The sequence below is a fragment of the Gastrolobium bilobum genome, unplaced genomic scaffold (assembly GCF_033153095.1).
Source record: "Gastrolobium bilobum isolate Gb01-03AN ecotype WA unplaced genomic scaffold, APGP_CSIRO_Gbil_v1 utg72547, whole genome shotgun sequence".
In the NCBI taxonomy this organism is placed as follows: domain Eukaryota; kingdom Viridiplantae; phylum Streptophyta; class Magnoliopsida; order Fabales; family Fabaceae; genus Gastrolobium; species Gastrolobium bilobum.
This window is the reverse complement of record NW_026896410.1, coordinates 171,535-194,741: the sequence shown is the minus strand read 5'-3', so window position 1 is coordinate 194,741 and position 23,207 is coordinate 171,535. Positions and strand designations below refer to the sequence as shown.

The window sequence follows — 23,207 nt, the reverse complement described above, 5'->3', positions numbered from 1 at the left end:
ATAAGATCGATCAAGATACATCAGATATAGGTATTCCCGGTGGTGGAGTCCCTCAGGTTCATCAAACCTTTGTCCTAGACTGTATTTAACTTAAAAGAAAGGTTTTCATCTATGTAGCACCGATACTTATACGGGACATGAAACACTCTGACCCGACACTCCGACACGTTAATTCTAAAAAATGTTAGATTTTGACACGTTAGGATACGTTTTGATATTGAATAATATTTTTAATTTATGTTGTGTATATTACATTTAATATTTAATAATTTAACAAAAAAATAAAGCTAAACTTATAATACTCATTGATTTTGCAAAGAAACATAAGATATCACAAATATTTATATTAAATTCAATAAAATGGTAATAGTAATCTAACTAATCTAATAGTTAGAACTAAAAATGCAACGCAACGCAACCTTTGAATTTTTTTTAAGTTTTTACAACACGTGTTGAAGTGTCGGGGAGTGTCGGAGTGTCTAAGAGTGTCGGACACAACACGTCGAGGTTTTTGAAATGTGGTGCTTCATAACTGTTCATTGTGTACAAAGAAAACTTACAAAATTAATTCTTGTAACCTGATTACGTGTCGATCAACTACTCTGTTTTATGTCCTAATTTAATGTGAATTTTGAATTCTTGACCTCCTATCACAAAATTTTCTTGCTCTACTATTCGTATTGCCCCACTTATATATGATTCGGTTTCTGGTGGTACGATGAATGCTAATGGGCTTACTATCTTTGGTTTTGATGATGAATAGTGGTAGACAACAAAATCAGTTTGTGAAGGAATAAAATCACTTACGAATATATAATCCTTGAAGTGCTATTGCTTTACGTTTAATTATTTATGCAGAGGACCAAATATAGTTAGCTCAATTCAAAACCTATCAACTTCAGCACTTTATACTAGCACATTAGGGTACGTGTTCGGTAGTAAAATCCAAAGATTAGAATCACTCTCTAGGGAGCGGTTGATTTAGTCTCTTTTTATTTTCTATTCTTATTTCTTGAATGTGTACACTATTAAACTTTAAACTAATTTTTTTTTTATAAACTTGGTTAATATTCAGAACTGATTAATAACAATGATAAAAGGATGAACACAAATGTGGAGTATCTAGGATTCTTGAATCATGGGTGTTCCAGAAACTATGCATTCTTGCATTTTTGCAGTGCTATGACACTTTAATCTCATAATTCGACTCACTAATGCTATTTCACTAGAATTTTCCAATTCCAGTTCAGTTCCTCAAAAGCTTCCTTTCTCAAGATCTTCTGAATCTCTAAGAATTATATCAAATACCTCCTTGGATTATCCCTAACCTCAAGGGTTTAATTAGCAAAAGAACACAACCCGATTTCCCAATCACAATGCTAAATTGATCCAAGATCCTGTTGGAAACTCGGTTCCCTTAACTCGGCTCAGAAGCCTTTTACGGAAGTCAGTCAACAAGATTCTGGATCTCGGATCTCGGCAATATTATCTCGGCCTGAACTTCACCAGGTCGTGCACCGCAGCGAAAAAAACAAAAAAACACAAAGGAGAGAGAGAGAACACAAACAGATTTTAACGTGGGAAAACCTTCTCCAATGAAGAAGTACCCGCGGGACCTAGTCCAGTTCAAACATCCACTATGAAAATAATGGGTACAAAGAATCAAGATTCACCAATGTGGTGGTTAACTCAACCTCTCCAACAATGGTGATAATCAAACTTCCCTAGAGTTGTTTCACTCAAACTCTCTCTAGAGGTCTCTCAAATGCAAAGCTCAAAACTTTGCTCACAAATCTCTCAATAATTTTTTCTCATTCTAACTTAGTCTCCACCCACAACTAATGAATATATAGAGGAGGTGAGATCTAGGATTTAGGGTTTTTAGGAAACCCTTCAATTGACTTGGGCTTAGCATTGAAGGAGGAAGCCCAACAAATCCATTCCCATGGTTCTCTTGGACTTAAAATTGAAGAATTGCTAATAAATGAGACTAAAGAAAGCATCACAGTATTCATAAAAATAGGGATATCATCCAATCATCTTGAATCCCAGAAAAAGAACTTAGAATTCCATATTAACAAGAAACAAAATTAGAGAGTCTGAATTACAAACAACATGCATTACCAAATATCAAGAAAAGAGATCTTAGAGTGAAAATTTCCAGACTAGTATTTAAGCAAAACAAAATTCCTAAACTAGAGCTAGGAAGAAGTAGAGAAATCAGCTTGCATGAGGGTACTTGCTCTCTCCCTTGAAGATACTCTCTCCCTTGAAGATGTGTTGTCAATGCTCTTCATTGTCAAGAACTTGATCACATTTTCATCAAGCTTACACAGTTTCAAGACTCTCAAAAGAAACCAAAAACTCTTCACAGAAAATTAAAGAAAAACTAAAAACTATTCAGTCTAGTTGTTACAACCCACAAAACATCTATTAACAAATCTTCTTTAAACATTTGCTGCCCTTTGATCTTTTTGTCCATCCAAGGATTCAAAATTGTTCTAACCTTACATCTCATTAACGTGACCTTCTTTTTTTCTTATCTGAAAACAGTGAGGTAAAATTTTGTAAGTAAAAATACAATTACCTTTTCCTTAAATGAGCCATATTGGTTCTCTTTAGGCCCAATTACCTGTATTTTCAACACTCCACAGTCAAAATAAAATAGAAATCAGTCCATTAAAATAAGAACAATTTATTGCTAATAGTACGCGGCAAAAGAAGCTAATTTTCTGCATCTTCTTCTTAATTATTATTTGCTATACTACCTCAGAAAGAAAATAATAAAAGAAGCATTCATTTAACTTAGGGTTCATCGGATGTCATCTTGGAGGATAATAAATTTTTCCAGCAATCCCCTTGTAACTTTGTACTCCGAGGTATATAATTATAATATTAAAGTTGATTTTTTTCTTTCTCACCACGTCAATCGACAAGTTCTGAAAAGTGACTGGAAAGAGAGCAAAAAAAGAATTTTAATGTTATAACTATATACTTTCTGAAATATATTGTTATAATAATGTTGTAGGACAAAATATCATTCCTGCAACATTATTCTTATATTTTCCTCTAACTTATTAATAAGAATTTATATACAATCCACCCAAGTTAGTTATTATATAAGAATTGAGGCTCAACATAAATTATGTTAGAGAAATATAAAACCATTAATATAATCCTATTCAATAGCTTAAATTTTTGGGTTGAAATAATTCTTTACATAATACTAAGTCAACATGATTAAGTGGTCATAAGTTCGATCTTCACAGTTCTCATTCTCTTAATAAAAAATAATTAAATATTATGAAATTTTTTAGCACATGTAAGTTGAACCTGATGCATCATTCACTTTTCAAGTCTAATAAATTCTTGTGTGACGAGAAGTGTTAAAAAAATATGAAACCATTAATGTAAGTTTTTAGATTGAAATGATTCTTTACAAATTATTTTTAAAAAGTCTAATGGTAAATAGTGTTTTTATAACTTAATGCGGCAATAGCTAAATATTCTAGGTTCAAAAGCATTTTATGATATTCTTGAAAAAAAAAAATAAAGCATCATTTATTAAGACCTTATACAAATAATGTGGTTAGTGACGAAAACCCCACTTATATGAGTGTTTACTCTGCCTATTTAAAACCCCACTTATCTGAATATCTGATAAAATTTAACAGGCTCATAGTTTAGAAAGACGAGGCAAGCAGAAGATGGAAACAACACTAGTGTTCTTTCTTTACTATTTGTCCATAGCAATGTGTTGCTGCTGTGGCAACCTAGTGAGCGCTATTGAATCACCAAAGTACACAGTGATATTGTCTGAATCAGATTTTCAGATCAGACTCTACAATGAATCCTCATGGATGTCAGCTCCTGTTTCAGGAACTTCCTTCGAAAAGTCCACCAAAAGTGGATTTCACAGGTTTTTTTAATTTCTCATTTCGAATGATGTATGAGAACACAAGACAAAATGTTATATTATACCATACCGGATTCTTCTCAAACATCATCACATAATACTAACCCTGCATCTTATAATTTTATTTTGGAATTTTTTGTAAATATATGAGATATTATAAAAGATGGCAGTATGAAGTTATGGTAAAACTGCTACTTTGTTATTAAAAAGTGGGATAAAGTTATATTTATAAATTTTTTATTTACAAACTACACTATGTCTTACCAATAAGACACTCTTGGTAAAGTCTTACTCGTAAGACATAGTGTAATTTGTAAAAAAAAAATTTTTTTGTCAATATAACCTTTCACTTAATTGAAGACAGGAAATAGTTTTTATGCAAATTTACAATAGTAGAACTGGTTACAAAGATTGTTTTCACCTTATGGGTTTAATAGGGAGTGATTTATACGTGAGATATATAAATTTTTTGATAAATTCTAGTCTAAATAATTTTCTTTTTCCTCTTCTACAGATTATTATCTTCATATAGTTTAATTTTCTAAGTAGCATATAATTCTTTTGCTTATATCTTATTCTTAATCATGCACCAGGTTGTATCAATATATGCATGGAGCCAATTTGAATTCTTCAAAACTTGCATTTACTTCTCCGGTCATAACGAGCATCCCCTCATCACCCTCTGGGGATGGCTACAGTGTAAGATTGTATGTATCTGCTTACTTTCAGGGGAAACCTCCGCAGCCCAATCCTGAACTGAAGTTGCAGGTAGAGAAATGGAACACTCAATGCATAGCAGTTTGGAAATTCAGTGGGTTTGCTAAGGATGGTAACATTAACAAAGAAATTGAAGCTTTTTTAAGCACCCTAAACAAGCACTTAAATGGAAGTTCAGCAAGGATACAAGATACGAGTTCCTATACTATTGCTCAGTACAATGCTTCCTCTCGTGAAACTGAGCGCTTAAATGAAGTGTGGATAAAAGTGTCGGGGCTTAGGACTGATTGCTGAAGATTTGTTGTCTACCTTCTCATAATAGTTTCGTGTCATCTCATGTCATATATAAGGTCATATGTTAGAGGATTTCAGCCGTTTAGATACAAATCAACCGTAAAGAGAGAATAATCTAAGGAAAAAGGATTGAAAAGAATTCTATTGTGGAAAAAAGTGCAGCAAACATATTTACACTAGGACACGGAGTCGAATCCTGGAATAAAAAAAGAATTTCCAGAATACGGATCCGGATCCTAGTAGAAATAAGTTTTACTGCAAATTTTCTAATTTGCAGCAGCAGCAGAGCTATTAAAGCTTTGAAAAGAATTAGCGTAATTTGTATTTGGACGACTAAAATCTTCTTGCATGACTTCATATCATCTGAGAAGATCAATTAGAGAGTATCATGCCTCAGTGTCATTGTGTTTCAAGTGTTTAGTTTCAGTGTGTAATTGTGAGTCCAAGGTAAATAATGCACATACTCGAAATATGCCTCTTTTTAAAATTTCGAGAGTGCATGCTGTGGGGTAATCCTGATCTAAAGCTGCAACTTGTAAGTTCTTTGTGTAAGAAACTTGACAAACTATCATTTCTTATTTTGCGTTACTTGTCAAAACGAAAACTAAATTAGCCATTAATATATGGCTTTTTCTTAGTCCACCGTTGAAAAGATAGTGCTTTAGTCACTTAAAATATTTGTTAAAGATGAAAAAAAATTACTTTTATATATGTTTCGATTGGAACTGTTGTAATTTTTATTAAAAGTATGTTATTTGATTGTTACTTGCAAAGTTAGTAGTTTTTATATATTAAAATTATGAATTTGATCTTTTCTGGAAAAGGCATAAGTTACATACTTTTGATAAAAAAAACTTACAAAAATTTTCCTCAATACAAAAAGACTTCGTAACTTATTTGATAAAATTAATAAAGAACCCATCACTACTGAATTGTTTCAATAATCTACCTTCTTAACCCCTTATATATATGCGCATTTAATGAGAGAGCAAAGTTTATAAGTACGATTGGACTGAACTACAGGATGACAAGTTGCCCTGCATCTACCCAATGTAATGAACTAAACATCAGTTCTATTTTAAAAAATGGATACTATTTATCCGCATGTGAAAATTTCATCTTACTCACCAGTGAGTTTTGCTAGAGTTATCACCCATTTCCATCTACTTTCCATGTCGTCAGGTGAGTAGCAATTAATACTGAAAAGAGTGAAACCTTTCAAAAAGTACAAGTGATTAAAAAGAATTTCACTCAGATTAGATAATTTGAAGTGCTAAGTTAGCCTATTTTTCAGTTGTCAAAAGGTATTTGTAAGAATGTTCTTCAACGTTCAATTATGAACTGCATATCACTATGCAGTCAACCTTTTACGTTTCGCCATACTGTATCAAGTACAAGCTCTTAAAGGAATAATTATCATACAGTTATATGATTGCTGAGCTCTAGAACTCGCCTTGATCAGCATTGGCTGAAAATGTAAACTAAAGGTAAAAACAGCAGTAGCAGATTGGATGCCTCGCAGTTGTAAAGAAAAATGCACTACGTTTACTGTATTTATATCACCTTCCTTTCTTGTTTTTTAGTTAGCAGAGCTCTTGGTTCACCGTTGTATTCTCATACGTCCCCACATTTCCCGCAAGAGAAATAGCAAGGAGTGTGTTAACAAAGAATATTCTAGAGCAGGCTAAACAGAAAGCAGCAAGGGACTTGAGCATTGGCAGAAATCTGACAGTATAAGTAGGAGTATGAACGAAAAAATCTAGATATCTGACATCTGAATTGAGTCATGAGATTTGAGAGAGATTAGAGAGCCTCTAATTTCTCTACACTAATTTTTTTTTGATATAATTTTGCTTGTAATTTTCTGTCATTATTGTTCAATCTGATTTTCCTTGTATTAATTGTTTCGACTTGCTGTACTGTTGATTTGCTTCAATTTCTTGAACTGCTGAGACTAATGCCAATAATACAAGGCTTTGTTTTCATTCAACTACCCAATTGAGTTCTGTTCTCTGTTGTTATCTGCTAGGATCTTATCTTATTTCCTTTTCAATCGAACTACTCATTGGCTACTGTCTTTGTCACCTATTGCTGTTTCTTTCTTCGTTTCCAGTTATATCCCGGAAGGAAACATCGAATACTAAATAACTATAGTAAACCATCTTAATTCTAAAGGACTCATGATTTAGTAGCTTAAATATGTTCATAGTTTCTACTCTTTTTCCGGTTGCTGCTGTTGTCATAAAATTTCACCACTACTATTAAAGGAGAGCAAACTTGGATCACAACGTTGATCAAGAGAGCTAACATCAAATTCAATGAAACCATTGAATAAAGCAGGAGACTAATGATTTTAACTTATATACATTTTTTTGTTTGTTTAAGAACCCCAATATCCAGAAACCACTTTGAACCCGGACTAATTCAACCAAACTGAGTAAACACACTTAGGAAGACAAAGCTCCTTTAATGCCCATTTTTTTCATTCACAGACTTGAATTAAGACTTTGGTTAAGGAGAACAGAACTCCATGTCACTCACACCACCCTGCATTGATTAACTTAAGCACGATTTAAAAAGGTTCTCTGAATAAAAAAATTGAAATAACAAATTCAATCACATATTATGAAACCTAACCATGATCCATCGATCTCAAGTAAAAATTCAATCTTGATTAGGAAGAGGAAATTTCAGATATAATATATACGAGGGGAAAAAAAGGACCATATAAACTTTTCTTAATTTATTATTACATTACACTTATAAATTATTCTTTATTTATTTATTTTTGGTAAATAATTATTCTTTATTTTAATAACACTTACATTAAATCTATAAGCCAAATCTGTAATCCGCATGTTTACTCTCAAACTCGCAGAAGCTACCTCACCTTTGAAGCGCCATTTGCACGGGGATGAACATAGTTGAGGTCGGTGACTTAGGTGATATGGGTGTAGAGGCCTACATTTGTGGTCTTGTCTGGACAACATAGACTTTTCCATCCCTGATGACACCTTCAATGTCCTGAGGAGAGCCATACAACTCTTCAATTGCACTTCCTGCACGGGCAATGCTTGACAAGATTGACTTGCGAAAACTACCATCAATGATCAGTTGGTCTGATGAGTAATCAAGGACCACTTTTTCCTCTTCATCCATTGGCACACTGCTCAGAAAGGAAAATCAGTTAACCAATGTCAGAGAGCCTTCAATAGAATTGCAAAACAATTAATTGAAAGAGTTCACAGGACAAAATAATCCTCAATGCACATATCACGGACAGACTGAAACTTTACACAACAACTGACAACAATTAGCAACATAAATAGGCTTTTATAACTTGAGAGGTTATAAGCTTTCATGAGTAGAATGCATTTATAATTGCAAGTTTAAAACAAAATATTGAAAAGAAGTTTTTGTATATTGATATTGAATAAATTACATGAGTGAGTATTTATACAAGAAAGAATCGCTAAGAATGACTAAGCGATGACTAATCAATCCTATCACAATCCTAATCACAATCAATTCTAATCAATCACAATTAATCCTAATCAATCATAATCAATCCTAATCAATCCTAATTAATAGGAAATAAAAACGGAAACATGTTTGAATTCTAATTTTCTACACTCCCCCTCAAGTTGGGAGGTAAATATTGATCATTCCCAACTTGCCAATCAAGTCTTCGAATGCTGGACGGTGTAGGCCCTTGGTAAGGACATCTGTCGTTTGCTCTTTGGTTGGAACATATATCAAATGCACACTTCCATCATCTAATTTTTCTTTGATGAAGTGACGATCAACTTCCACGTGCTTTGTTCGATCATGATGCACAGGATTTTGAGCAATGCTAACAGCTGCCTTGTTGTCACAATATAGTTTTATTGGTAGGGAATATGAAATCTTCAACTCTTGAAGAAGTCTTCTCAACCAGATTCCTTCACAAACTCCATGAGCTAAAGCTTGAAATTCTGCTTCAGCACTACTTCTTGCAACCACTGTTTGCTTTTTGCTTCTCCAAGTAACAAGATTTCCCCACACATAGGTGCAATAGCCTGAGGTAGATCTTCTGTCTACTGATGAGCCTGCCCAATCTGCATCAGTGTAGATTTCAATTGTCCTTTTATACCCCTTTTTAAAGAATAATCCTCTTCCTGGAGTATTCTTGAGGTATCTAAGCACCCTATAGACTGCACTAAGATGCTTCTCCTTGGGTGAGTGCATGAATTGACTAATCATACTCACCGCAAAGGCAATGTCAGGACGCGTATGAGATAAGTAGATTAGTTTACCAACCAATCGCTGATATTGTTCTTTATCCACCTCATTCCCATCTTCAATACCTAACTTGGTATTAGGTTCCACAGGTGTCTCAGCAGGTTTACACCCTAACATTCCTGTTTCCAACAAAAGATCTAGAACATATTTCTTTTGTGTTAGAGTGATGCCTGTTTTGCTCCTAGCAACTTCCATACCAAGGAAATATTTGAGAGTGCCAAGGTCTTTGAGTTCAAATTGAGCTGCTAGAAATTTCTTCAAGGTGTTCAATTCCTCAATATCATCACCTGTAAGAATTATATCATCTACATATACAATAAGAATAGCAATTTTACCATCCTTAGAGTGTTTGTGGAAGAGAGTATGATCAGTCTGTGCTTGAATGAAGCCTCTTCTTTTGACTGCTTGTGTGAATTTGTCGAACCATTCTCTGGGAGACTGTTTTAATCCATATAGAGACTTTTTTAGTTTACACACTGATCCATTTCCCTTTTCAAAACCAGGTGGAGGATCCATATAGACTTCTTCATGTAAGTCACCATTTAGGAATGCATTCTTCACATCTAACTGTTGCAGAGGCCAATCTAGATTGGCAGCAAGAGATAAGAGAACTCGGATGGTATTGACTTTAGCAACCGGAGCAAAAGTCTCATGATAATCTATCCCATGAGTCTGAGTGAAACCCTTTGCAACCAATCTTGCCTTGTATCTGTTGATGCTATTATCTGCATTGAATTTTATTGTAAACACCCATTTGCATCCTACTGCCTTTTTTCCTTTGGGTAGGGTCACTATCTCCCAAGTTCCATTTCTTTCTAAAGCATTCATTTCTTCAAAGACAGCATCCCTCCATTTTTTATCATTGAGAGCCCCATGTATATTTCTCGGTATCTTTGTACTATCCAACATAGTATTGAAAGCACGAAACCCTGGGGACAACTTTCCATATGAAATATGATTAGAAATAGGATGAGTAGTACAAGATCGAGTACCTTTTCTGAGAGCAATGGGCAAGTGTAGATCATTTTCACCATGACACTCAAGTATTGGGGTGCTGGAACTAGAACATGGTTCAGAATCCTGGCAGTGTAGAGGCTCTGGGTTATTCACACTTTGAGGAGGCTTTCGCCTGCTATAAACTTGTCCCCATTTTGAGGAGGCTCCTGATGGTGAGGATTCTGTAGCTCCCCCTGTTTCCAAAAGTAGAGGTAATATTGTGGCATTAATAGGTTCCCATGACTGATCTTCATCTACTCCTATAGACTCCCCCTGAAGAGAAGTCGAGGGGAAGAAAGGGTCATTCTCAGAAAAAGTGACATCCATAGAGACAAAGACCTTACGAAGAGAGGGTGAATAACACTTATAGCCACGTTGAGTAGGAGAATAACCAATAAAGACACACTGGAGAGACTTAGGATCAAGCTTAGACCGTTGATGGGAGGGAATATGGACAAATACAACACAACCAAATAACTTGAGAGGTAAGGAGGAGACACCTCGGAAGGAAGGGAAGATACGAACAAGACTAGAAAGAGGAGACTGAAATTTCAGAATGCGAGATGGCATTCGATTTATCAGATACGAGGCAGTGAGAACTGCCTCTCCCCAAAGATATTTAGGAACACTCGTGGTAAACATAAGAGCCCGAGCAACTTCAAGGAGATGTCGGTTTTTTCTTTCCGCAACTCCGTTTTGTTGGGGGGTGTCAGGACACGAGCTTTGGTGAAGGATGCCATGTTGGGAAAGATATTCTCCAAGAATAGAGTTAAAATACTCTTTGCCATTATCTGTACGAAGAATTTGTATAGCAACTTGGAATTGGGTTTGAACCATGGCATGAAATTTTTTAAACACGGATGCAGCATCGGACTTATCCTTTAGAAGATACACCCAACAAACTCGAGAATGGTCATCAATGAAGGTAATGAACCATCGAGTACCTGAAATATTTTTAACACGGGCTGGACCCCATATGTCGCTATGAATTAAGGAAAATGGGGAAGAGTCATGGTGAACTTTAGAAGGATAATGAGCACGAGTATGCTTGGCAAGTTGACAAATATCACAAGAAAACAAACTTGGACTTTTATTAATAAATAAGTTTGGCAACAACTTCTGAAGATAAATAAAATTTGGATGGCCTAGCCTACGATGCCACAGCATAACATCATTACATGAATCAAAAGGAAACATAGAGTTTTTTTCTACGAAAACAGCTTCATGAGTCACATCCTCCTCAAAGTAGTAAAGTCCACCATCCTCTCTAGCACTGCCAATCATCCTCTCCGAGTCCTGTTCCTGAAAAACACAACCATGTGGAAAGAATTTAGCAAAGCAATGCAACTCAGAGGTGAGCTTGCTAATGGAAATGAGATTACAAGTCAGAGAAGGAACATAAAGAACTGATGTCAAAGTAATCAACTCAGAAAGTTTAATGGTTCCGTGTCCCGCAATCTGGGAAAAACTGCCATCGGCGATCTTGACCCGAGAAGGTTCAGAATATGGAGTGTATGAACAAAACAAGCCAAGATTACCTGTCATATGATCAGAGGCTCCAGAATCAAGGATCCAATGATTTTGACTATCAACATGGAAAGTTGTACCTTGCTGGACCACATGACTAGTGGCCTTAAGGTTGCTCGTGGTAATAAAAAGAGTGTTTTAAGGAAGCCATGAATAAAAAGAGAAGGGTTGACCGTTGATGAAAAATCAAGTTTTGTAAACTTTTGATCTGACCTCTGGAACAGGAAGGGGAGAAGCCGGCGAGAAGGTCTGTGCAAGTCGCGACGGAAAAAAAACGTCTGGAAGGCGGCGCGTGGTGGCGCGTGCAGCGGCTGACGGCGATGGGTCCAGCGGCGGTCGACTCGTCGGATCCTTCTGAGTCGAATGGTCACCTCACTTTTTTGATCGGAGGTCAGTAAACTAGGTTTCTGTGTTGGACAGATTCAAGGCGGTGTTTAGGAGGTGTTTGACGGTGATGGAAGTGTTTGGATGGTTATTTCAGATTTGAATTAGGGTAGGAACGAACCCGCTCTGATACCATATTGAAAAGAAGTTTTTGTATATTGATATTGAATAAATTACATGAGTGAGTATTTATACAAGAAAGAATCGCTAAGAATGACTAAGCGATGACTAATCAATCCTATCACAATCCTAATCACAATCAATTCTAATCAATCACAATTAATCCTAATCAATCATAATCAATCCTAATCAATCCTAATTAATAGGAAATAAAAACGGAAACATGTTTGAATTCTAATTTTCTACACAAAATGAATAGAAATGCCAATGCCAAAGAGGATTTGTTCAATTGTTAGGATCAAACTGCATTGGCTAAAAAGTATTGGGTTTGATTCATTGGTAGGTCATTGTTGATGTTAAGTAACACTATTAAACTTAATTAAGCTTGTGATATACCTAATATTGGAATGGGGTAAGCCTCCCCTCCCTAAATATTGTCATAAAAAAAGAACAGAAATGCCAATTTTCCAATAAGCCAATGCCAAAAGAAGAATTTTAAGGCCCCATTTATTTTAGAAGAATTACTAACAACGAAATCCTAATAAATCCCTTAAGATTTTTCTATGATAATCATTAATATATCTAGAAAATATCTTATAATATCATTATTGTATCTTAGATATTAGAGATGGTTTTTATATTTCATAATTTGTTTCCTTATAGGATTATGGGGCTATCTTAGGAGAAGAACCCCAATTAGGAAAGTCTAAGTTAAAGCAGCCAGAATCAGTTAAAGTAGATAGAATATTGATAGCAGTTGGACCTTTAACTGAATAGTCAGGGGCAGTGTAATATCCCGGTGGCTGACGAGGGCGGGGAGTGATCGCCGGTGAAAAGAGGCACAAACAAGGAGCAGTTCCTGGCAGGCTTCCAGCCAAGGGATACATAAATGAATCGAGTCAACACTCAAACGAGAGGGATTCCAGAGACTATCTAGATAGGGGGACTGTACAGTTGGAGATAGCTTATAAGAATTAATTAGTACTACCTATACTAACAAGATGCATCTACTTTTTGGTAGCCCCGAATATAAGAACTCCATAGTTAAGCGTGCTTAACTTCGAGCAATTCTAGGATAGGTGATCTCATGGAAAGTTTTTCCAGGAAGTGTGTGCGTGAGAACAAAGCACGCTGAAAAGTTTCGTATTAGTTTGTGGGGACAATCATAGATCCTTGAAGTGGCCGGACATTACAGGCAGGTTGCAAGGAGACAGAGAGGATACATTAGTGTTAGTTTTAGGAAACAGTTAGTTTTAGAGGGAGAGAATAACACATTGTACATCATTCTTTCTCTTCTTGAATTTGGATTCTTCATTGATCCGGATTAGAGAAGATACTCCTAATAAAATTCTGTTTTGTTTCCTCCCTTTTCTTTCTCAATTTCTTAACCAGTTATATTAACTGGTATCAGAGCTCCTTGATCCAGGGAGTTGTTCATGGGACATATGTGAAAGGAGGAAAGAATAGAATTCTTGGAGAGAAGCTTCGAATCTTGGATGAAGCAGATGGTGGAGGACTGGCAACAAGGAGAGATAGGGAGCTCTAAGAAGCTTGACTCGAGTGCTGGAAGGACTAATTTGAGCAGACCCAAAAGAGAGGAACCTGAAGAGTTTATCCAGATGAAGCAACGCTACTGGAATTGGATACGAGGAAGGATATGGGTCGGGTAATGGGCAGAGACCAAGGTCAATATTGGACTCTGAAGACAGATGGTGGAGGAAGTAGGATATTCTTCTGTTCTCTATAGAAGATGCCCATCGATGGGTCAACTGGGTGAAGCTTTACTTTGAGTATAAAGGGTTTCAGAGTAGGAAAGATTACAAGCTGCCATGGTAGCCATGTAGGACCGAGCCCTACATGGCATCAGTGGTGGCCCATGTAGGTATTAATAAATCTATGCATTATATTTTACTTATATGACAATCACTTAGTCCATTTACACTCTTTCACACTTAATTCCCACAACTCCGATGTCCTTTAAGGTGCATTCTAGAAGCAATGTAAATTCAAATCAAAGGAAAAAGAACAAGAGAAAACAACATAACATGAAATTGCAACTTTTTCTATGAAGAAGCAAATTCTAAAACTCATAATAGTCATAAATGGCACTTTAACCGGATTTTCCATGACCAACTTTCTCAAAAGCACAATAGCACTTCACCCAAGCTGAGCTCATAAAGAGGATCACAAGAAGGAATAGAAAAAAAAAGAAAATCAGATATTTATCAAAAATAAAATGTCTATATCTGTTGATTCATTATGAGTTCACTCCTTATGCTCTCCCACTTTTGTTCTCACCTATATGAAGTCAAAAAGGTGCTTCAAAAAGTGGAGGGAAAATAAGAAAGAAAATAAATTCAAAACAGGGGGGAGAGAGAGAGAATACGACAAAAACCAAAAACAGGAGATGAAGAAACCTTAATGTTAGGAAAAAATAAAGACCAAAGAGTGAGATACACTTGCTCAATGTAATATGCATGGAGATATAAGACTATACTCTTATCCTTGCACAAAACATTGTTAAGCTAAAGACAAGTTATACTACACAGATTTCATGTTCTATTTGTTTGGAGTATGAAATCTGAATCTTTGGTCTAATTTTCGCCTCAATTTCATATTGTTTACATGGGTGAAACAGTTAAATGATAGCCACTTCACTAAATAAAATAGAACAAGTGGAAACTACTTGTTCCCCAAATTTCTATTAGTTCTATGAAAGATGCTCATTCAGGAAGAGATGTCAAAAAGTATACCTGTCATAAAGGCCGGCACCAGCATAACCTTCTAGATCTTCACCGTTGGAATCAGATCTAAAAATAATTGACCGTCTTATATATAGGCCGACAGGTTTGCTAGGATAACCCAAGACCTAAAGAAGTGCAAAACCATTAGCAACATAATGGAAAATTCATAGAATAGATGCAGTATGGTCAAAGGTAATTTCATATGTGCACAATGATGTTCTTATATTTAACAGAATCATAAAAAAAATAATAACTAAGACACAAAGCATACTCAATAATATGGGGAAAAAAAATAATATAACAAAATTACCTGAGGGGAGTTCAAATCATGTTTTTTGCAGATAAAACTCATAGCACGACCAGGATAAGCTCCAACCAGTGTTTCACCAAGTCCCTTTACCACCTACGTCACAAGAGTATCAAACTCAAATGTCATTGCTTCTTTCAATTCTCTATTCATATGTTGCATAAGTTTTGTAACTTCCCAAATCAGTTACATTTGTAATCATTGTAATTTATTTTGTTACTAGGATAGGTCATTAGTTACTGTAGATTGAGCCTTATTCTAGGAAAGTAATTTAGTTTAGCCTGTATGATGTAATGTACTGTACAGTTTCTTATGCATTCAGAAATAATATTCAGCTTTCACATTCAAGTATATGCTTCTTCAAATGTGTGGAAGCATAGGCAAAAACATGACATCATTAATTATACCTCAGCATATATTTCCGATGAGTCTCCTGAGGACGGATTCGTTGTGTGGATGACAAAAGCATAGTCAGCGTTTATCACTTCCTGAACAAGGACAGCCATGGAAAGATAATCGTGGTCGAGTTTCACTTTTCTTGTGCTAAAGTATGCTCTTTCATTCCACTTTGAGCCCCACACCTTTTTGTTAATCAAACAAATCAATGACATCGATACATGAGCACTAAAATAAGATTGTACAAGAGTACGGCAACCATTTTTTTAACTAAAATTTGAAGATAAAAATAAACTACACATGAAAAATGCTATTTTGCAAGACATATTTGTTTAACGGCACATTGCTAACATGTCTATTGCAACAAGTGAGGAAAATTCAAAAAAATTAACAAGGAAGAAGGAAAATCAGTGGAGAGTAGATTGCGCATAAAATTGCATGCCAAAAGAAATTCATTCTTAGAAACTTAATTTAAATTAAACTTCTAGGAATTAACCCATTCCACGTGTTAAAGTAAGAATGAAATGGGTCAACCCACTAGGGGAGTGCAAAAGAAGGGAGACAATTGATGGGCCTAAAAGTGAGTTAGTTATTCTAGAATATTTGCAAATAGGATAAAAGGTAACTAGTGTTGGGAGGGTGGGAAAGATGTATTCAATATTGGTTAGTGGGGAAAATTGGGGATCTCTGGGAGTTGAGGTTCTGGGATTTATTTTCAACATTTTATCTTTGTATTAGTATATGTAAAAAAAGGGCTATGCCTCCATTGTTAATGAATTCAGTATTGTATTTTTCTGGGTTCCATCAATTTGGTAACAGAGCACTTCCGATCTAGGGGTGTTTTTGATTCAGATCTGGAAGAAAAAAAAAATGATTCCACAATTTTATGGAGACGAAAATGGAATTAAAGCTTGAGGATGGTTGCTCGAGCTTGAACAACATTTTCAAGCACATCAAATTCAAGAAGTTGATATGCTGAATGAAGCTGTGAAGGGGCTGAGAGGTCGTGCGCTCAACTGGTACAAATTTTGGAGTGGACTCAGTCTCCATGTAAGCTGGTGGAGCTTTGATAGAGCATTTATAGGGAGATATATACCTGAGATCTATTTGGTAGAGAAGGAAGTGATATCGAACAACCTAGGAAAAAGAGAGGAAAAAAGAAAAAAGAAAAAGAGATCGAAGTACAGACAGAAGAAGCAGATCGAAGCACAGAAGAAGATGATATCGTAGAAGGAAAAAAATATAATAAAAGTGCAGAGAAAGAAGATGCAGCAGCGAAAGAAAAAGAAGAAGAAGACGAGGTACAAGAGCAACGACAACAAAAACCAAAAGAAGATGAAGAAGAACAAGATCCTGTAGTAGAAAAGCAAATCAATGAAGAAAAAGACAAGGAAACAGTGCCATACGAAGAAGTAGTAGAGGTTGAAGATGAAGAACACCAAGAAGAGGTTAAGGAAGAGCATAAGCAAGAGGATCGTGGACCACAAAAATTGAATGTCTGCAAGGAGAAAGGGTTGAGGAGGGCTGAAGCACCTGATTTTTTCGGTGTAGATCTGGATGGCAGGATTTCCAGGATGGGGCGATACTGTAGTCTCAATCGAATCCCAATTCATGCGTTAGGGGAAGCATCCTCTGTGTGTCCCGAAAACAAAGTTCTCAATTGGGCCTCCACTAACTTTAAATTACGGCCCAATATTACTGGTAATGGTGGTGGAAATATGATGGGCTCTACAAGTGAAGGACGCACTGGCCCCAATACCATAGGTCCAAGGGAGGCAAATAGGATCGAGGGGCAAGGTTCGATATCAGCTCTAGTGACCGACGGCGGCAGTGAGGACAGACATGGTGGGATATACCGACAGCTGACGGCAGAGGAAATGGCTGACCGCCGACGATGCACCCGATGCACCCTCTGTTTTGTAAAAGCGAAGGCTGCTGCGAAAATGGAGGCCCAAGAGCCGGCGACGCCACCGCCACCGGAGAAGGTGGCCTTTCCCCCACCATTACCTGACCCACCGAACTTGAAAGGTACATTGGGTGCTGTCAGAAATGTCGCTTTGGCAGACACATTGATACAAATTGCTTTTCGAGCACTTCCTTTCAGAAAATGGAGAGAAAGGGAAGTTATGGCTGCTGCTGGTCTAGATGGATATGGTTGCTCCAGGTTAGAGAACTTGGGCCCGTTTGCTGATTTAATAGGTCAGGCCTAGTTAGGTGTTAATGTTGAACTGTGTTGGTTTACTCACAATATTGAGAAAATGTGTTTATTGTATATGTGGTCTATTTTCCCTTTGGTGTTGCACCTACTGATGTTCCCATCTACAAAAGGTGCCATTGGGCATTCACCCTATTTCTTGTTCATCATTTTTTTTGAGGTAGATGGAATAGCAGATCAAACTCCAAATTTGCCACGTCTGTTGCCTTCAAAGGAAGCTTTTACTGTCGCAATTTCTTTTTTAGCATACAAAATAAAGATGACTTGGCTGTTTATGATGGCAAAGGAATAATTAGTGCTGCTCAAGTTTGGTGGAAATTTCGAGTGTTTGGCCATGATAGAATTTGGGTATTTGATGGTGACTTGCCAAGATGGTGTACATCTGGTTATGATGTTGAATCTAGTGCTTCGGGTGATGCTATTCTGAAAGTCAAGGCAGGGAGTGAGGCAAAAGAGAAAGTATCTCAAGGACAAGCAGTTGGCCCAATCATATTTCAGACTAAATTTCAGCCACATCTTGTTCCGACCATGCATGCAAGTGAAACTAATTTGAGGGGAATGAATGGGGAATATACTGCAGGTGAGGTTCATGAAATGAAAACGTTGCAATTGCTAATTGGGTCCATATGCTTCAAACAGTGGGATCCTGATGGATGTTTTCTCACATCACATACTCTTTTCCTCACCTTGAGGACAAGGTGAATTTTGGAGGGGGAGTATTGATGGGCCTAAAAGTGAGTGGGCCAGTTAGTTAGTTATTCTAGAATATTCTGCAAATAGGATAAAAGGTAGCTAGTGTGAGGAGGGTGGGTAGGATGTATTCAATATTGGTTAGTGGGGAAAATTGGGGATCTCTGGGAGTTGAGGTTCTGGGATTTATTTTCAGCATTTTATCTTTGTATTAGTGTACGTAAAAAAAAGGTTATGCCTCCATTGTTAATGAATTCAGTATTGTATTTTGCTGGGTTCCATCCAACTAACAATGAGCTAAAGTAAGAAACCCAAACCACAATACGTGGACTCAATTCCACATCTTAACCCAAAAAATTAAGACATTTGATTTATGAGTCCTCCATTTATATTGTCCTTACTTAGTCCATTCCTAACCAATGTGAGACTTAATTACTCAATAATCACACTTGAATTTCCAACAATCTCCCTCTCAAGTGTGAGACTCAATATTAGTATTCTCCCCTTCGACGAGTATTAATGAGGTAACCAAACTAAGAATGCACATGTCTTGGTTCCACAACATGGGTTTGGCCTCCATACACAAACCGCCATCTCTAAATACTCAACTCAACCAAACTAGTCTCGAATACCATTTGTTATGATAGATAGGGGGAGCGCATAACAAGGGAGACCTCTAGTGGGAAACCCAAATCACAACAAGTGGACATGACACCACATCTCAACCCAAAACCTTCAGGCATTAAAGTCTTTTCACTTATATGCACCCTACTTAGTCCATTCCTAACCAATGTGGGACTTTATTACTCATCTCTCACACTTGTATTTCTAACACCATGTATCATATTAAGGGTTGCTACATTCTTGATTGTTATGGAACAACCAATAAATTCATAATTGCAAAAAAAGGTATCCATGAAAAAAATATATAAAAGGGTGATTCAGGGCAATAATATCAGGGAATATGTGACCTCTGGAACACACATTATTCGTACAAAGAGTATTTAACATGAAGAAAATGGAAAAAAAAATAGCATGTAAAGATTGGCCTCTAATAGCACCTCATAAAAATTTTCCAAATTTATGTTGACCCTGTTAAAAATGTATAGGCAGTGGAGCATGATCCAAATATACAAGAAAAGAAAACTCTTTCTTTTTGGAGCAAGATATAAGCTTTAATGAAATAGGCATCAAATCTAGCTTATCAATATACTTTAAATAGAGAGGTCTTACCTTTTTTATAGCCTTCCATGCTTGTTCCCAGCGTTGTTCACCTTCATCACCCGGCCAAGGCATTCCAGAACTCTTCATCTTAGTTTTCAACTCCTCTACCTGAAAATAATTAATTCATTGACTTCATCTGTAAGACTCTACATCACTTTGCATGGAGTTTTTTAAAAACTTTATCAAAATAGCAGAAAAACATTGGACTAGATATTAACTTTTGGTCCATTAGAAGGAAAAAAATACGCAAAAGTACCTAGTCATGCAAGAAACAAAACTAAAGGGCAGCTTCTTCTCTAAAAAATTAAAAAATAAAGAAGACATATTTGAAAGGGAAGGAAAGGGGTTTTTGGGGTGTCAAAACTAGCAATAGAAATGTAGAAAACATATTTAAAATGTGACACATATTAATTAGAATGATTGTTGGAATCCCAATTAAAGTTGAGTGATTAGAGAGTGATGTCAAAATCAAGATGTTGAGATATATAATCCCACATTAGTTGTATGTGCAACTAATGTGGAGTTTATAAGGCCTTAGGCATTCCCACCCTTTGAGCTAGCTTTTGGGGTGGTGTATCCCAAGGTTCTTTACATGGTATCAGAGCCTCGCCGTCCCCCACTTCCTCTTGCGGAGTTTCTTAGCACAGGTAGGCTAGGCCTGTTGCATTGTCCACGCTTCAAGCCCAAAGGGCTCTCGTGTGAAGGGGCGTGTTGAGATATATAGTCCCACATTGGTTGTATGTGCAACTAATGTGGAGTTTATAAGGCCTTGGGCACTCCCACCCTTTGAGCTAGCTTTTGGGGTGGTGTATCCCAAGGTTCTTTACACAAAAACATGTTTAAAATGTGAGACACGTTTTAATTAGAATGATTGTGATAGGATACACCAACCTTCACCATGCTAAGTGTGCATAATAAACGAAGGGATTCTATTTTGGGTGGATTCAATATTAATTATGTGTATCAATCATGGTGATTATGTATTTGTGGGGTTAATTTATGGGTGATTAATTATGTAGTTATGGGTAATTGATTTTGCAGTTATGGGTTGATTTATGAGTGATTGACAATGTAATTACCGGAGATTGATTCCATAATTAAGGGTGATTGATCCTATATTTTTATGGGAAATATGTGATAAATAGGGGAGAAATGAGAGGTGATGGGAGACTATTGAGTGGTTAGAAATTGGAAATTGGAAGAGACCAAGTGGCTCTCGAAAGCCCCGGAACATTGTTTTTTTATCAATAATTAAATATTATATTTTGGTTCTATTTTTATAATTTCCTTTCCTGTTGAATCATATCAAATTGATGGAAAGTAGAGTGATTAGAGAGGGATTCTTTATACCCTATTTAAGCTGTTTCCTTTTGGTAGTTTTTTCAGGCTGATTAGCAACATTGTTTTTCGGAGATTTCTTTCCTTTATTATTCTTAATAGTGTAGAATAAATAGAGACCAAGAGCTTGTTTAGTTTAATATACAAGAAATACAGAAAAAATTCTGATTATGGGAAAACCTTGAATATCTAAATTATATTCAACAACCGATCTTTATCCCATTAGTTGGGATTGGCTACATAAATCAAATGATGTCACTGAGCTCTATTAAAAACCAAAGTTTCAATAAATCCATTTAGAGTAATGCCTTTTTTAATTTCATATGCAATTATAAGAATCAAAAGAAAGAAATATGCTTGTCATATCATGTCAATGATAAGTCTATCACTAAAAAGAACATACCAACTGGGATGGTGCATTCAACTGTAAAACTGTTTCACGAATCTCCTTGAGAGCACTGAAGTCTCCCTCGGTTAATTTCTTTTTCAAAATATTGACCTTGTCAGCCACTGCCTGTTGGTTAATATTTAGTCCAAGATTTCATTAAACCACAGAAAAGACTTGCATAAACTAAACAAAAAAATAGGTAACGTAATAGATGTCACACATAGATTTACACAATCTTTAAGATTGAATCCTAATGACTATGTTATGCATAGCAATCTAGGAAGGGAGAAGCCTACTGTCAGGAATGTATATTCCCCTAGGAATATGCTCAAAATAGTATTCTTAGATGGCAGGTTAGTTAGTAGGTAGTTAGTTTGTTGGGAGTCTAGCGGGAAACAGGTCTAAGTGTATATAAGGAGTCTATCTCCATTAGGGAGGCATCTTGGGTGTATTGTAGATTGACTGAGAAATCCCCGAGTGAAGGGGAGTGCCCCTTGAGAAGAGCTTACTCTTGTAATTTGTCCTTGTATTCTTTCTTGTTAATCAAATAACCATTGTTCTTTCTTTCATTTCCTACTTGTTCATTTTGGCATCTTGCCTAGTAAATTCTTCAATCCCGAACCCAGAACCGTAATAGACTACTTAGCTTTAATATTAGAGTTCGCCTCTGCCGTAACCTCATCTTATACTCCCTGACTATTACGACACTTGAAATACATTAAGAAAAAGTTCACTTATCACGAAAGTTGTTATGAGAATTGGATTTAGCACCTTAAAGTTCAAATTCAAACTTATACTCCAATGAAAAGTTACTAATCTCTTTGTATTCAAATTAACACCTTCCCTAAATCAAATACAATCGGTTAGCAATTTAATAGCAAGAATCAGAAGACAATTTGTGCGAGCATCATTAAATCACTACTCCCATCAAACAAAAACAAGAAATCTAACTAATTGACATACATGGGAAATCCAAACAAAAGATAACTGCAGAATATGAGCTTCACAAATAATTATTCAACATGATAACATATAGAAATTAAGAGGTGCGTAGAACCTGATTTGATTTATAAGAAAGAACATGTTCAAAAACTCCAAATGGTATGGCAACCGAGGTAGGAATCCCAACCCAAGAAGGCACTTTTCCTTTTAAATAAGAGATATTACGAGATTTAGCTCCAACCTGGGAAAACACAACCTTACACAAGTTATGCTGAAGAACACTGTGTCACGAAAGTGTACTTAACACATTTCTGGTGTTCGGCCAAACACTGGCTAGAAAGACAGACACAAGTAAAATCAACTATAGCAGCTTAAAATCAATGCGGCATTTTGAAAATCTGACCATTTCACCAGTGAATTCTTCAGATGAGACAGCATATCTACCACTAAACTGCTTTCTGACCAAAGATAAGGGTGACATAGAACCAACATCTTCTAGGTGACTTGATTTGTTATCAATAAGCTCACCCTCCTTGACCTCACTGTAAGAAATCCCAAAAAATAAAGAAAAATAGATTAAGAAAGAAAATAAAACTTAACAATTTAGGTTGTATAGCAGCAGGAGGTGAAGTGAATGTTTTATCAAAAAGGCATTTTATCTTCACATAATGGGATATGGGCACATTAAGTACAAAGCTATAAAACATCTTTAAGACTTGAAGCTAAAG

General features: G+C 36.1%; 2 protein-coding genes across 2 annotated transcripts in view; one reads left to right on the top strand and one right to left on the bottom strand.

The window, feature by feature from the left end:
• Positions 1–3,707: 3,707 nt before the first annotated feature.
• Positions 3,708–4,927, top strand: LOC133299558 (uncharacterized). Its single transcript, XM_061499026.1, has 2 exons — positions 3,708–3,919; positions 4,510–4,927. The coding sequence occupies exons 1-2, from the start codon at positions 3,708–3,710 to the stop codon at positions 4,925–4,927; spliced, it is 630 nt and encodes a 209-aa protein (XP_061355010.1).
• Positions 4,928–7,617: 2,690 nt separating this feature from the next.
• Positions 7,618–23,207, bottom strand: part of LOC133299559 (alpha-glucan water dikinase, chloroplastic) — a 34,887-nt gene continuing 19,297 nt past the window's right edge. The window contains exons 27-34 of the mRNA XM_061499027.1: positions 22,883–23,021; positions 22,595–22,720; positions 21,553–21,663; positions 19,821–19,919; positions 15,694–15,867; positions 15,290–15,382; positions 14,989–15,104; positions 7,618–8,093 (exon numbers count right to left, since the gene is read on the bottom strand). Of these exons, the coding sequence (XP_061355011.1) occupies positions 7,889–8,093; positions 14,989–15,104; positions 15,290–15,382; positions 15,694–15,867; positions 19,821–19,919; positions 21,553–21,663; positions 22,595–22,720; positions 22,883–23,021 (1,063 nt within the window). The 3' untranslated portion in view covers positions 7,618–7,888. The remainder of the gene's footprint in view (positions 8,094–14,988; positions 15,105–15,289; positions 15,383–15,693; positions 15,868–19,820; positions 19,920–21,552; positions 21,664–22,594; positions 22,721–22,882; positions 23,022–23,207) is intronic.